Raw genomic sequence first — 16,670 nt, 5'->3', positions numbered from 1 at the left:
CCTACTTACATTTCATCTGCTTTTAAAATGTGGTCAAATATCAGCATCCTTGCCTATTCTCACCTTCTGAAAAAACATTTGTAATGAGATATTCACAAAGCATTTTGCATACTCCTCTTTGTAGGTGTTCTCACTACATATTATAACTCAGCTGAGGCTGATCTTTTGAGACTACCTTTATGATGAAGCAGATACTTGGGAAATATCCACTGAGTGAGGAGATGGGTGGCCAGCTGGGAGCTAACAGGTGATTGCTATCGTGTCCTGTTTAATAGCTGGCTTCCTGGGGAACACAATAGGTTGGGAAATATTGGGCATAGCTTTTAAGTGAAGGAAACACTAAAGTTTGCAACATGACTCAAAGTTGGAACTGTAAGGGAAGATGTATTTCTCTCAAATGTGTTCTTTACCTCCTAAGTTGTTCTGGCATATTCCATCAGTAAGCAATTCATGAGTCTGGCAGGCTTCCATCTATAACTTATGCTCTGAGTTTTTTTTTTTCTTTTTCTTCTTCTTTTCACTATTTTTGAGTGATGGATGAGGGAAGAAGCCACACACATCTCTGAAATGCCATAAACTATAAAGTCAGTTACAGTCTGTCAGCTGAGAGAACTGTGTTGCTGGCTATATTTGGGCCATGAAACCACCAAGCACCCACAAGCACATTTAGAAAAAAAAAATCATGAAGCAATGCCTCCTCTCAGTTTGAGAACAGCACCTTCCCAGAAGGTTTATGGGGAAGCAGAGATGGGCTTCTACCTTCTGGGGACTGTCCAAGATGGAAAGGGATGTGCCAACCCTGTGGAAAGAAGAATGTTCTTTTGATACTGCTAGTCATTGCCAGATACAGGAGTGAAAAGAAAAATCCAATTCTCCCAAGATGTATGGTTCTGTCTAGCTTGTTGCCTCAAGCAATTTGGAAAAGCTTCAGAAACACAGTTTACTCAAACTAACACCCTCTACACTGTACAGAGAGAAAACAATGAAGGGAACTCTGATGCTCTGATGTGGGAATGTGCGCATGCTGCACGCCTCTGTGTGCAGAGTCACGTGTGCATTTCAGGGCCCGGGCAGTGGGTCAATGACAGGCCTTCCTCAGTCACTCACCTCAGTCACTCACTCATGTTGTTTTTGTGAGTTTACCTGTTTGGTTTTTTGACAGGTCTCTGACTTGGACCTGAATCTTACTAGACCTACTGATTTACTAGGCTTGCTGAAGCAAAAGGCCCAAGGGCCCTTCTGTCTCTGTCTCAGCTCTGAGGACAGAAGTACATGTCCTTTTCACATCAGTGCTGGGGATCCCAACCAATGTCTGAGGCTCACACAGCAAACTCTTTATCTGTGCAGCCATCTTCTCAGCCCAAAGCCATTTTTTTAAAGTCTACCTTTGCATAGCTTCAAAACATAAAAAGAAAAAACTGTAGCTAGCACATGTACTGCTGCCTAAAGCACAACACCCAATTCAGCTGAAATGTGTAATCACACATTGCCCAGCCACATCTCTGGGTTGAGTGACACCCAATGTAACAGGCATAGAACAGGAGGAAATGAGTTGAAAGGGGACCCATTGCTCAGATTGTCCTGATTATGAGGAATGATAATGCCATCTTCACTGTGTTCTCAGAATTATCACATGCCTTTCCCATGGTAGACATTTCATTGAATGTTCACAGAAAAGCTAAAGAAATATTTGCTTTCTGTACTCATGAAAAATACGTGGATATTCATCACCTAGATGCAGGTTTTTTCCAGATTCAGATGAATAAGAAAGTTCTACCCTAAGCCTCAACGTCTGCTCTACAAAAGGAAAATTAAAAAAGTAAAAGTAGAAACCAAATAAATGAGCGCCAGTGGCATCAACAGAGAGCAGAGTCATGAGGAAGTACGAGAGGGTTTATTTCTCCTTCTGGAGGCTCAGAAGGGCAAAGATGCTGATGCATGAGGAGGAAAGGCCCCTTCCACCTGAGTGACATCCTCTCAGGGGGCAAGGCTGTAGCTAGCACAAGGGGTCCTTGTCACAGTGATGATTGTGTGATCACTGAAATGCCTCCTCACTCCATCAGCTTTGGAACTATGACCTCACTGGGCAGCCCTGAGATGGGTGGAAACATGTAGATAGGAGCAGACATTCAACAAAGTCTATCATGTTGTCTCAAGAAGTCCTCTCAGGGATTCGTGTAGCTGTTTGTGTGCCAAGTTTCGAGACATAAAGCTAGAGAGAGTGAAATCAATTGTGGTGTAAAGAGACAGATTACCTTGTATTTTTATTTCTCATTTGACCTGGTGAACAAGTTAAAGGGAGAGAGCTTTTGGCACAATCCCAACAGGGGCATTGGGACTGGGACGTGGACACCAAGGACTATGGAAGAGAGCCAGTGTCCTCAGGGAGCCAGCAGATGAAGTATTTGTCTGTGAGACACTGCCCTGGTTTTGCAGGGTGGTAACAGCAGAAGCAACTGGGCAGTGCCTCTGGATAATCTGTAGTTGTCAGAATTAGGATGCCATCACCCTCTAATGAAGTGGTATGGAAAGCTGTGACCCTGTGAATCCTCACAGCATGAGCTTTGATGGCCTCAGTAACCCAGCATTATGGAACAGACCCCAGAGGTCCCCCAACAGTTAAAATCTCCCTCTCGTGTGCTCAGCAAAAGGTTTCAGTATCATGTGACACGGCTTTACGTGCCATGCAAACTCATGTCAGAGCAAAATACTTGATTGGTTCCTTTTGGAAAGCATCTGTACAGGTGTGTAAAGACATCAGCAAACATCCTACTGATGCACGGATGAGTCACCCCATGACTCAAGTCATTAGTGATCTGTTTCTACAATACATGGTGAATTCGTGGAAGAAATTCACATTAAATTTATGAAGGTTGACCATTCCAAAAACAAGAAAAGTTTATTCATGTATCAGCAATCATGAGCTGGTGGTGATAAAGTACATACTGAACAAGTGAAAGGCCTGGGTCCAAGCAAGAAGCCCCATACCCTTGTTTACATAAGCACCCTCATTAATCTCAAGTAGTCACAAAAGGGTCCTGCATCAAATCCCCAAGAAAAAGAAAATATGAAAATTGCATATTATGTAAAAATTTATCTGTTCATAAACTCAATATCAACAGTGGAATAATGCTTCAGAGGTCGCTGGGAAGTGTGTGGCCTCCCAGTTTGGAAACGCATGCTGGGCATCTCTTCAGAGCTGACAGATGGCTCAAATGGCAGTAGGTCAGACTGACTCATTTTTTGGTGAAGTAAAATCAGCAAGAGGAAGTAAATTACCTTTACATAATATAAATCCAGAGAGGCATCCAAAGATGATTCAGCTCCTGTGAGGACCAATGAAGGGCTGAAGAAGGGGTAAGAATGACCAACTGAGTTTCAGGACTACTAGCAACATAAGAACAAAGGCAGATGAGATGACACTAAATGGATGTTTAAAGAATAATTAGCCTTGGGACTGAGAGATAGATAAAGATACCTACCTCAGGCTTGTGATATCCTGCTCTGTTCCAATCATGGGTGGGGCTCATACTGCCTTCTCCTCCTTCCACTTAGCTTGAGAAGCCCTGGACCCTTCTCAGTACAACTGGCTTATTTTTCTCTTCGAGCTGAACATTGACCTGTTCTCTGCAACCACACCCCCTTAGCTGTCTGGTTGGGGTTCAATGTTTCCTCCCTCACAGGCTGTGTCTGAGCTGGTTATTCCTGAGCTGGTTATGCTGAGCTGGTTATTCCTGAGCTGGTTAGGCCTGAGCTGGTTATGCATCTCACATATAAAAACCAACATCATGCAGAGATGTCGAAGGGGATCTGGGAAGGCATTTCTCTTAGTTAATTCCCTGTCCACTGTCTCCTTTAAATGTCTTAGGGTAAGGATTAGATTTTTAACTTTCTGAATTTTCTGTAGGTCTAGAGTGATTCTTTCTACAGTATTTGGTAGAAACTGGAGGGCTTGAAATGTACAGTCATTTTGAATATTCAGCAAGGCCCCCTTGTTTTCACTTCTTCAAGCAACAGTTCAAAAGGGTGTAACCTGTGTTTCCACAGAGCACCTGGCATCTGATGCATCCTGGGAATGAGCTCAGTCAGATAATTTTTTTTTTAATATTAGAACTACCTTCCAGATGTTTCTTCACTGTAACACATACTAAGAGATCTTACCATCTCTTCGCTGTAGCACATACTAGGAGATCTTACCATCTCTGGAGTGACAGGTGACACCTTAGAGTTATTAGTGCCTCCTTAGTGCCTCTGGCTGTGAAAATGTCAAAGTGCATGGCTAAGAGACGGGGTTGCTTCCCACTTAGTCAAACACTAATGCTTACTATGAACTCAATGTGAAGCTGAACACTGGACGAGCAGGTGGACATAGGCTCAGATGGGGTTGATAAAAGGCCCACTGTACAGGACAAGAGTGCATGATTTTTAAAGGACGGCAGTATGTGCATTAAATATGCATACTCATGTCCAACTTGGAGTCATTTAACACATTTGACTTTGTAAAAGAAATTATCCATAGTTGACTAAAACTCTGTGCAAATACTACCTAACATTTTCCATACTGGACATAGGCATTTTTAAAATTATTTGTTTATTCCGTTTACATCCTGATTGTAGCAGCTCCCTCCTCTTCTTCCCATGCTCCTCCCCACTTACCGCTATTACCCCTCCCCTCCTCCTTAGCTAAGTGAAGCCTCCTTCACACCAACTCAGACCAGCACATCAAGTCACATCAGGACTTAGCACATCTTCCTCCCCTGTGGCCTGGAGAGGCAGTACTGCCCCCGCATGGGGAAGTGATCAAAAAGCAGGCAACAGAGTCCATATGAGAGACACCTCTTTCATCTTTCTAGGGTACCCACAATTTGGCCATCATCTATGTATGTGTAAGGGGCCGAGGCCGATCTACCCATCATCTACGTATGTGTAGGGCCCTATGCCTGTATGGGTGCATGATGATCTACTCATCCTCTATGTATGTGTAAGGGGCCTATGCCTGTAGGTACATATGTATGTATGTATACATATGTACAAGTATCTCACAGTTTAGCAGACTTATTCCTAAAGCTAATCTCTCTACATAGTTCATATAATGTAAACATGTTTTACCTGTGTGCTTGCTTACATATGTACCTAATTTTGTATGTAAGCTTTCACACAATTCTTTCTGTGTGTGTAAAGGCCAGTGAGTCATGTCATGTGCCCTTCTCTCTCCCTCTCCCTCTCCATCTTGTTTGTGATTCAGGGTTCTGTACAGAAATTGCAGCTCACAATTCAGCTGCATTGACCAGCAAACTCAGGCAGCATCTTCTCTCCTATTCCACAGCACTGGTGTTAGGGTCCTGCACCAGTCGCAATGGAGCCATCTACATAGGTTGCCAGAAATGCAAACTCAGGTCCTTCTGTCTGTACAGCCAAGCTCTTCAGAGGCTGAGACTTGACACGTTTTTCAGTGTTACCATTTCATTTTCAGTAACTCTCCTGTTTACCAGATAAACACAAAAAGTCTCTATATCTTTCTTCTAGAATGTCCTGGTCTCTACTCAAAACTGAAAGAACATCCTGTTTAGAACCATTATTGTTGTAATTTGCCTAAGAGCTAAATAAAGAACATGACGAGAATGTACTTTAAATGCTTATTAGATGGTGTCCTTGGTACACACACGGCATGTACTTAGCAACTATTCTCCGGTCATGTGAACCAGCTTACAAATGAATCAACTTGATTTTCTTGCAGTAGAGCTTTGGTTCTATGAAAAATGTTCAAAGATAATATAAAAGAATATGGGTAACTTATTATAAAGTTACAATGTCTAGCTACTGGACTTGAAAATAACTTTTGAAAAACACAAAACAGAATGGAGTAATTCAAATGACCCTTCAGGAAAGGCCAGTTTTCTAATCAATTAAAGTTACTAATTCCCTCTTACTTAGATTTTACTGGCATCATCAAAATACTGCAGCTTTTTTTTAAGTCAAGCATAACATGGCAGCCATTAGTGGCATTATTAAAGTAATGATATAATTGTCAAAGTGAAATTATCATTGCGTAAGTTGTAAAATCATTGTCAGAATGATGACATCATTTTTAGAGTGATGACATCGCTGACAGAATGATAATGCTTGGGAACTCTTCTGAAGTTAGACCCCCATGTCACACATGTGCTTTTCACCAGACAATTAGAACAGGGACACTGATACCAGGTTCCTTTCTGACCTCTGAGCCCGTGGTGGTTCAAGTACTCCAATTCTGGACACAGAGTACTGTTTAGCTTCTGTCTCTCTATCTTAGTGAAGACCCTGAGCTGTCACTTTCTCCTGAGTCTAATGCATCAGGAAGTCCCCAGTGTGTTTTCCAATCACCCTGCAAAGCCACCATGTACAAGAGCATGGCAAGCATATGGGCTGCAGTGTGATCTTCTTCAGAGAGCTCTTTCTTACCAATGCAGTCTTCACTAAACCACCTCTGCTCCCCAGAACAGTGACTCCAAGCATGCCCAGCCCCACTGTCTTCAGTATGCATGGAAGCAGCACATGGCTTTATGACCCTAAATCAACCTTCCTTTTCATCCCACACTGCTTCATGCAGTGCATAAGTCAGCACGCAGGCACAATGGACTTTCTATTAACCGTTTTCAAAGCAGAGCCCACCATACAGTGACAATGCTAGGCAGAATAGGGAGATGGCCCAGTGTTCTAAATTACTCAGTGCACATTATTCAAAGTACAAATTCAGTTGATATCAAAACTTTATTATTAAACATCATATTTATATTGATAATAATTAGAGAAAATATTTAGAGAAAGAGAAATCTAACCAATGGGCCAAACTATCAGAGGTCTGGGTTTCTACAGAGCTCTCCAGGAGGCAAGACCTGCAGACTGAAGAATGGTTATAAAAAATCATCTCTGTTAGGATGTCCTAGAGTTGAAGTACTCAAGGGCATTTCAACATAGTCTTATACGGTGTCTTTGCCTTTTCAGTTCCTCCGAAAATATACGACATCTCAAATGACATGACCATCAACGAAGGAACCAATGTCACCCTTACGTGCTTGGCCACCGGGAAGCCAGAGCCTGCCATTTCCTGGAGGCATATTTCCCCATCAGGTGAGTGGGTAACCTCCAGCATTGCCGGGCCAGAAAAGGAGTGAAACCTTTTATTCCCCTTCTCTTCCACAGGCTATGAGTAAAGGCAGTATGGCTCAAGGAAACTGGAGGAATGAATAACTCAAACCATCAGTAGGCAGGGTTATTTTCATTTTAATATTTTGGGAAATCGCAGATCAATAGAAAAGGCTCAAATGGAATTATTACAAAAGGAAAAGCTGTTCAGTTAAATGTATGGGAACTTACTCAATGGCATTCACATGTTGGTAGCCAGCATGCAGTGCTGAGGTAATCAGGAAAGAATGGAATTATACAAATTGTGCATTGCTGGGTCTGATTTAAAGTTGCTGTGCAGAATTAAAGATTTGGGGGTCAGGATTAAATTTACCTGATGAGGGACTGACATGCCCTAACATTGAAGTGACTTTTACAGAGATCACATGATTGGGGATGGGAGGTCTGTGACAGGTTCCTAGGTGCTCATGGCCTCCACCATCTTGTGCTCATTTTCCAGAAGAGTTGAACTCAATTGTAGTGAGTTAATGGCAACTGTCATGCAGTGTCTGTATTTCCAATGCCGAAGCTACTGTGCAGTTTGTGAGTCTGAACTAACAAGAGGAGCTCCTCTAGATTTTCTGAAAAACCCTGTCTCAAGAGAGAAAAACAGTGATAGAGCAGGACGCAAGGCCACCTGTGTGGCCTCAGTATGCACACAGGTGCATGCACTGGCACAGACACCTGTGCACAGAGCCCCCCCCACAAAAAAATGAAAGAAATAAAAGTTCTCACTTTGTAGCTTTATGCATTTCTTTTTTTCTTCTAAATCTTTTTTTAAATTTATTTATTTTTACATTTTTTCTTTATTAATTACACTCATTTCTTAAAATTGATGATGTTACTTCATTTCCTAGGATCCCACTTCTTTTTAAGATTAATAAATTTTTTTATTTCAGTTGTTTTTCCTTATTTGGGGGAGAAAAGCTTCAACAAAGCTGGTCAAACAATGAAACTGCTATTAATAAAATCAGAAAGGAACATCATATGTAGGCAGAGAAAGAGCACACTTGGAGCATCTGCTTTATCTGTCGGTGCCTTATTTAATGCCATGCATCCTTAAGAGCCTTCCAGGTGCCTCTCACACAGTGAGTCTAACCAGAGTCACCCACACCATACTCTTAAATACTGCTATTAATGGGAGAGAAACTCTATATCCCAGGACTGCATGCTTACCCAGGTCTCCTTATGCTCCTCTAACAGTTCGGAAATTCAGTGTGCTGTTGACTACGCTCCAGAGCTTTGACAGGAATCAGAGAACTGACATGTGAATGTCAAACCCATGCAGGCTCTCTGCAGGCCAGAAGTGACACAGGCTGAGACCAGGCAGCCGACACAAAGGTTTCTAAGCTGAAATGCTGGTTCTTGGGCTCATCCCATCCAAATTTCTGCCATCTTCAGGTGTTCCTACTTTCCAAAACCATGTAACGATTATCTCTAGCTGTGACGGCTCGAAGCATAGAGTTAGAGTGGGCCAACTAACAAACGCACTGCCGGAGGTGTCCTCAGGAGAACCTGAGCAGCCATTCTCTCTGCACCTCCAAGGAGCAAGCTGTCATGATAGGAGCTTTTTATAGGATATCCAGCACGTGTTCTGCGTTTTCTCCTCCCATCTCACGGTAACCAACATTCTTTTTCTATCAAAGCAGCCTAGGTGTGATGGGACATGAGTAAGATAATAGACATAAGTTTGCCTTGAGAATTATAATATTCCAAAGTGGGAATGATGCTTAATTATCTCTCCAGGATTGACTCTGATGGCACTATGACTTTTGTAAGAATGAAGCACATAATTCTATCTACATATAATTTTAGATTAATATTTTGGACTTAATGCTCCCATTTCACTGTGTTTGCTTGCCTGCACATGTGCTTTTGATATATGCTTGGATATATTTTAGTTTAATTAAATAACAAGAATGCCAGTTACTGAAGTTATTAGAATAAAGATAACAGATAGCATCAGAAACTGAAGGAAGACAGATTAGATTTATAAATTAAACTGCACAGACTCATTTTCTTGATCCTACTATACCAAGAAAATGAGTAAAATTAGCATAAACATTAATAATTATCTATGAATAGCTGGACTCTGAGAATATTTTCATAAATTTCAAATTACAACATGTTAAGGGTCTACATTCAAATGCTGCCTCATAAAGCAAGCCTGATAATTGCATTAACTTAAATATTTATCTTTAAAGCAAAATTGTGGATGTCAGTTACTCATTTATTGTTGTGCCTGAAAAACAATGACATCCTGCAATGTCTGCTATTTCCCTTTCCATGCAGTGGGAGAACATACATCTGAAAACAGCTGTCAGTACATAAACAGCATTAGGGCTCTGCATAGAAGCCATGGCTGGGTTCTGCACACATGCAATGTGCTTGCTTTGTTTCCCAGTTTCTTTATTAAGGCTGTGTGCCTCCTCCATGATCAGCTGAGTGGCTCCTAGCAGGTCACAGGCTGGTGGGTTACCCTGCATTTTCCCTAATCTACAGACATGTAAAACCCTGACATGACCATGTCCAGAGCAGCCCTGGGTGTAGAGGAAGTTGTCACTTGTGTTGCTGCCATCTGCTATGTGCTTCACTGAGCTTGTGGATTGATGAATTTCTTACCTCACTTAAACCATGATTTATTTCTCTGGAAGCTACTTAGCCTATGCCCTGCTTTGCTCTCTATTGCTGTGATGAACACCATGATCAAAAGCAACCTGGAGACTAAAGGGTTTATTTGGTTCACAGTTCATCACTGAGGGAGGTCAGGGCAAGAACTCAAGTCAGGAACTTGGAGAACATGGAAGAACACTGCCAACTTGCTTGCCCCCATCTCAGCCCCAGCCATGAGTCTACCAACTACAAAGGGCTGGATCCTTCCACATTGATCATCATGAGAGATAATGCCATACACACGCCCACAGCCCAACCTGCATAGGGCGAGTCCTCAACTGACTTAAGCTTGTGTCAGGTTGACAAAAGACTACTTGCAACCTGTGAGGGAGTTGCATCCTGTCTTACATATCACAGAAAGAGTACATGTGTATCCAAGTACCCTTAGTGTACCCAGCATCAGAGCTCAGCAGTGTGGTGGGCCTGGGCCTATCCCTGGACAGCCTCATGAAAATGCATATCATGTATCATAAGCTTATGGAAAGATCCACATGCAAGCACAATTCATGTGAGTTTGTATCATTTCTGCAGAATGATAAACTCAAAACTCCCAGACTGAACTATCATTAAGTCAAGGGGTATATATATATTTTTTTTCATAAGATGATTTGAAATTATTTCTTGGTTTTCTTTATATCTAGATATTTCACTGTGTGCTTATAAATAATTTACAAAAAATATCAAAGGTCTTTACCTTAAGCCTTATGTGGTGGTGGATGCCTACTATTTCAGCAACTGGGCATTAGAGCAGGAGGATATCCACGAGAACAAAGCTAGCTTGTCTACATAGTGAGTTTCAAAGTTATTCCGTGCCAGAAAATCTAGCACTGAACCTTCCATCTATTGCTGAATCCATGGTGCATTTTGACCCCGTGACACAGCACTATGCTCCTGAGCAGACATTTTTCTCAAGCACAGAAGGAGTTAGGACCTCACACTGCTTTTAGCCCTAGGTCTGTGTAGCCCGCAGTTTCAACAATGCTTCCTTCTTTAAGAATAAAATGTTCCACACAAGGAGAGCAACAGAACCAGAAAATCTGAACACAGGGAACTTCCCAGAGACTCATACTCCAACAAGGACTATTCATGGAGATAACCTAGAACCCCTGCACAGATGTAGCCCATGGCAGTTCAGTATCCAAGTGGGTTTCATAGTAATGGGAAGAGGGACTGCCTCTGATGTAATCTGATTGGCCTGCTCTTTGATCACCTCCCCCTGAGGGGAAAGCAGCCTTACCAGGCCACAGAAGATGATAATGCAGCCACTCCTGATGTGATCTGATAGACTAAGATCAGAAGGAAGGAGAAGAGGACCTCCCCTATCGATGGACATGGGGAGGGGCATTTGTGAAGAAGAGGGAGGGAGGGTGGGATCAGGAGGGGAGGAGGGTGGGGCTTATGGGGGGTTTACAAAGTGAATATAGTGTAATTAATATAAAAAAAGATGAAAAAAAAGAATAAAATGTTTCTGCTTCAGAGTTATATCCTGGCTATGAAAGAGCTGCAGCCATCAGGAACTAGGAAGACTATTGGTTCAGGTCCCAGCCAGAGGCATATCCATCCCTCCCTCATCAGTGGCTTTTATTTCAGTTTCCCAGTGAGGGTGCTATTTGGTTTCTACACTCCAGGGCTTCTTCCTTTCCTCACTCCATACTTCCAATAAACAGCAGGGAAAGCGTTCACAGAGTAACAGGCAATTGTGTTCTGTTGCCAGTCTTCCCTTCCCTGATGACATTGCTGTGAATCCTTCATCTTGCATATTTTTCTCTCCTGGTAGAACTGATGCATCATTGGTAGCTCCAGGAACCCTCCTACCTGTACCTGTGAGTCCGTGATAGTGTGCTTCAAACAAGAACCTCATGTTACCCAATTTCTTGTTATTTCTTTGTTAAAATATTTTTGTTGTAGGATTAGCAACTTTTTGAAAATGTTCATGTTTGTGTCTAATTCATTGCTGTTTAATCATTTAATGTTCAAATGTTAACTTAGTCAGTAAGAGGTACATCTGTCCATCTGAGACCTTCTAAGATGTGCTAACATGTTAACTGTCTCTTTGTGGCATGGCATCACAAATTTCTGAGGTTTTGTTATACATTTCCCACCCAAATGCTGCAATCAACCACTTACTTAACTCTAGCTGGCAGGACACACATGGGCACCACTGATCGATGTGGTGAAACTATCAGGGAATTATTTGTCCAGAGGACTTTCTTTGAAGTTTTTGCACAACACAGGGATGTAAATGATGTTAGGACAAGGAATGAAAGAGGACTGGGGAACAGAGGGTTAAGTGGGGCTGGGCATCAAGATTGGGAGGGGAAGAGGTAGGGGAAGGCAACCAAAACCAAGCACTTACTTTTCTTTCAGTAAATAAATAAACAAACTAAAGAGAAAGAAAGAAAGAGAGAGTGAGAAAAAAAGAAAGAAAGAAAGAAAGAAAGAAAGAAGGAAGGAAGGAAGGAAGGAAGGAAGGAAGGAAGGAACGTAGGAAGGAAGGAAGGAAGGAAGGAAGGAAGGAAGGAAGGAAAGAAAGAAAGAAAGAAAGAAGAAAGGAAGGAAGGAAGGAAGGAAGGAAGGAAGGAAGGAAGGAAGAGATTGAAAAAAAGACAATAAGAAAGAAGGAAGAGAAAGAAAAAAACAAAGAAAAGTTAATGTAGGAATTAAGAGATAAAAAAAAAAGAAAGGAAAAAAGAAAAAAAAATTATCAGTTTTATAGAACAACCTTAAAGAAGATCTTGGTGTGTATGTGTGTGTGTGTGTGTGTGTGTACATAAAGCATTTGTGAAATTACCAGCAAAAACTGTTATGTGAAGTTAAAGAAAATATGAGAAGGTAATTACTGACCCTGTGGACACTTGGATGTTGACTTATGTGGAACTTAAGTGCTTCCCATCTTTCGCTAAATCCGTAACTCCTGGAGAGTTTTCACGGGTTTCTCACAATTCCTAACAGAAGCTGCGAGGCTTCTCTATGTGTTATAGTAGCTCAGCCATCATGCACATGCTACACAGAGCTCAACTGTGCACTTTGATCTCTCGAACACTGGCGTAAGAACCAGCGCTTCCTCTGAACACCAAGGGACTTCTTTCAAACTTCAAGCATAAAATGTTGGTAGGATTTGTACCTGATTCACAGCAGCCAATGAAATTTTCAGACCACCAGACAGGAGTCATGACCTAAGGAAGCGATCTGTAGCACTGACAGTTAGTATGCTACTGATGTGTTTGTGGTTTAAGCCACACAAAACTTCCTGTTAGCTGCCTGAAATTGAGGAGCCAATTGGTGCCTCTTGGTGCCTCATTAACTTCACATGAATGAGACTGCAACTCAAGGTGTGTAGGTGAGTGAGAAGCTTGCTCCACAAGCATGAGGGTGTACGTTGCGATCCCCTGAACTAACACAGAGCCAGATGTAGTGGCACATGCTGTAATCCCTGCAGCTGTGACCCCAGGGCTGGAGAAGAGCGCCCTAAGTGTGTGCTCAGCAGCCTGTCAGGCTGAATCACAAACTCCAGGTGCCATTTTAACTACCTATTACAAAATATTCGCATTTTTCTCATTTCTTTCATATGAAAATAAAGCTCCTATGAAAAACTGTGTTTATCTATTTCTTGTTTTATTTTTCAATCTGTACTTGGTATTTTGAATGTGTCTCTTACAGACAGTACATAATTGTCCTACTTAGGGTTTCTGTTGCTGTGATGAAATACTATGACCAAAGCAACTTGGGGAGGAAAGGGTTTATTTGCTGTGTACTTTCACATCACTGTTCATTATCAAATGAACTCAGGATAGGAATGCAAACAATGTAGGAAGCTTGTAGCAGGAGCTGATACAGAGGCCATGGAGGGGTGCTGCTCACTGGCTTGCTCCCCAGGGCTTGCTCAACCTGCTTTCTTGTATAACCAAGGACCACCAATCCAGGGATGGTCCCTTCTACAATGGGCTGAACTCTTCCCCTTCATTTGCTCATTAAGAAAATACCCTATATCTGGATCTCATGAAGGTATTTTCTCAATTGAGGTTCCTTCCTTTCCAGTAACTTGGGCTTGGGTCAAGTTGACATAAAAGTTGCCATTACTATAGTTGAACCAACATATCAGTTACCTTTGAGCTCACACTGCCAGTTATTGAATTTTCCTTGGTGAGTTTAGACTACTTACATTTAGCTAAATTATTGACTTGTTACAGCTTATATCTGACTTTGGTTGCTTTCAGTTTCTTACCTCTTATGTTTTTTCTCTGTTTTATTTTATCTGCCTTTATGGAAGTTACCACAGAATAGTTTAGAATTCTACCTTATGGCTACACCTTCTCATGTCTTTTTGGTACTCCCTCTATAAATAGTTTTGTAAATATAAAATTCATATACTGCTACTGTCTAGTCAAACGTAGAACTCACACTGCCCTTACTCTGCTTCTTTCATGTATTTTCTCTACTTGTGTGAAAACCTATTCTATAATAGAAAGATCTGAAAACTTTTTCTCTCACTGCTTATCAAATTTAGAAAGCTTAGGAGAAGGGATGGATTTTATATTTACTTAACATTTATCTATTACATTTTCTCTTTCCTGGTGTTTTAATGTTCTTCACTGATGGATCTATATGGAAGAATGCCTGCAGCCATGTCTTCAATGAGTCATTTGGGGACAAATTAATTTCATCTTATTCACTGAGTATATTTCGACGTTGTTCTTCATTCCTGAGAAGAGTTTTAGTTAGGAAAGGACACTCTGTTTCATGAACAAAGTCCAATCATTATTTAATGTAAAATGTCTGCAAATCCTGTGTGGTGGTATACAGGTCTTTAAAAGGTAGTGTTATCATCCATGTTTCCTACCAGAGTTGCCATTGGCTTGTGATCAGTGTTAGTTACACAATACAAACTAGCAAACTGAGTTTTCTAAACTCAGAGACCAGAGGACTCTTGAGGGAAGTTTCTGGATAAATCATGAATGAAGTCCAGTGTGTGTGACAGGGTGGATCACCTCCCTCCTCTTGATAAGATGTAGCTCTTTCTGTTCCTGGTGACTAAGCCAGAGCACTTTGCTGTCGGAATCTCTCAGAATGGATTGTTGAGGCTGAGAGAGGGCTCAGAAGTGAAGGGCATGCTCTGCTCTTGAGGATCTGACTTTTGTTCCCAGCACTAAGTCAGGCAGGTCACAACCATCAGGTAATCTAGGTCCTCTGGCCTCCGAGGGCACTGTAGCATACAACCCCACAAAGAAACACACACATGTGAACACTGTTAGAAATAAATTAAATCTTGAATGAAAGAGGAGGAGCAGAGACAGACAGAGAGAGAGAGAGAGAGAGAGAGAGAGAGAGAAGTTTGTAGCCTCCCATACCAGAAGACAGTTGGCTATTAAATATCGTTTCCCAGTTTTTCCCACATCAGCTTCCAAATTTATATACTATAAACCTAAACACTGAAAATGTTAATTACTAGCTCTCCAAAAAATGTAAAACTGTTAAAAATGAAAGTTATTCCTAAAAAACCACACACACACACACAGTGGGAATTTATTGTTTAAAATAATTGTGAGATTAGTTCAAGTCACAGATACAAACCAGAAGTGTTAGTTACTATTAGTGTTAGTTACTATTAGTGTTTGGAATCCACTGGTGCTTTTCTTTAGTGACTACCACCATGCATGCCCCACTCCACAGAGCCTGACAAGTTCCTGGCAAGCTGCAGGTTTGTAGTCCTGACACTGCACTTTGCTCTTTGAAGTGAGAAAGACAAAAATCAGTAAAACTAGCAATTTATGTTGATGATAATTCAACAACACTAGATCTTCAGATTGCAGGCTGTGGCTCCAGCTCCATGCTGGAGTAGCCCTGGATGTGGGGCTTCTGTGGATTTCCATAATGGCTTTGCATAATGGATAATTATATAAAGAATGAATCTGCATAATGCTGCCAAGTTAAACTTTTACCATAAGATTGCACACCAATAATTCATAGATGCAGTTAAAATTACCTCTTTGTTCTGACACTTTCTTTATGATTTTAACTTTGTCTCTTTGCAAAGCCCTTGCGACTTCCCTCTGGCTATTGGTGGGCTGTGCAAAATTGTTTGTATTCAGAGCTTTTAATGTCTGCTATTTGAATATAGAAAGCAAGAAAATGTTAGTATTTTAACACATATATAAGACCAAACAATGGGCCTGATGATACAATGAATTGATATAAAAATAATTCCCCATTTGCAGAGAAAAGTGCTTATCCACATGAAATAAGAAAACAAACCCATCAAGCATCTTACAAAAGAGTCTTTTCTGTTCTTTTCCTTTCCCTTCTCTTCTCTTCTTATGGAACTTGGTTTTGTACAAGTCTGAAAGAGAAAGGGTAATAAAAAACAAAGACATATCACAAGTAATATCTTTTTTCCCTGGCTTGGAAGAGAAGATTTGGGGAAGTTTACAGTAGAGAATTGAACATTTCCCATAGTCTTCTCCCCAACAGCTTAATATCATGTTACATGCACTAGTAATTATGTATGTAGGGCGTAGGCAGGTATATCTTATCAGGAATTCACTTGGTTAAATTTTATTATCTTAGAAAATACAGTTATACTTTGGTTGGAAATTTCATGAGAACTCAAGCCAAGGTCAGATTTCATGGAGGAAAGTCTGCTCACCTCTTAAACAGGGCACTGTAAGGATCCAGGAAAACCAATAGGAGCAAACAGGGTAATCCTCCAAACTTCTGTGTTGTACTGATATGTAGCTAATATTCATTACTCCATTGGTTCCAGAAATAGCTTTAAAACACTGGTAACACTGGTGTGACATTAGTTCATTGGTTTTCACACAGAGTCTTATAAATCA

General features: G+C 41.2%; 1 protein-coding gene across 2 annotated transcripts in view; it reads left to right on the top strand.

The window, feature by feature from the left end:
- Positions 1 to 16,670, top strand: part of Negr1 (neuronal growth regulator 1) — a 727,040-nt gene that overhangs the window by 432,667 nt on the left and 277,703 nt on the right. For both annotated transcript variants that reach the window (XM_060392439.1, XM_060392438.1), the window contains exon 3: positions 6,985 to 7,110. In XM_060392439.1, the coding sequence (XP_060248422.1) occupies positions 6,985 to 7,110 (126 nt within the window). The remainder of the gene's footprint in view (positions 1 to 6,984; positions 7,111 to 16,670) is intronic.

The sequence above is a fragment of the Meriones unguiculatus genome, chromosome 10 (assembly GCF_030254825.1).
Source record: "Meriones unguiculatus strain TT.TT164.6M chromosome 10, Bangor_MerUng_6.1, whole genome shotgun sequence".
Taxonomy (NCBI): domain Eukaryota; kingdom Metazoa; phylum Chordata; class Mammalia; order Rodentia; family Muridae; genus Meriones; species Meriones unguiculatus.
The sequence above is the reverse complement of the archived record's forward strand: the minus strand, read 5'-3'. Positions and strand labels throughout refer to the sequence as shown.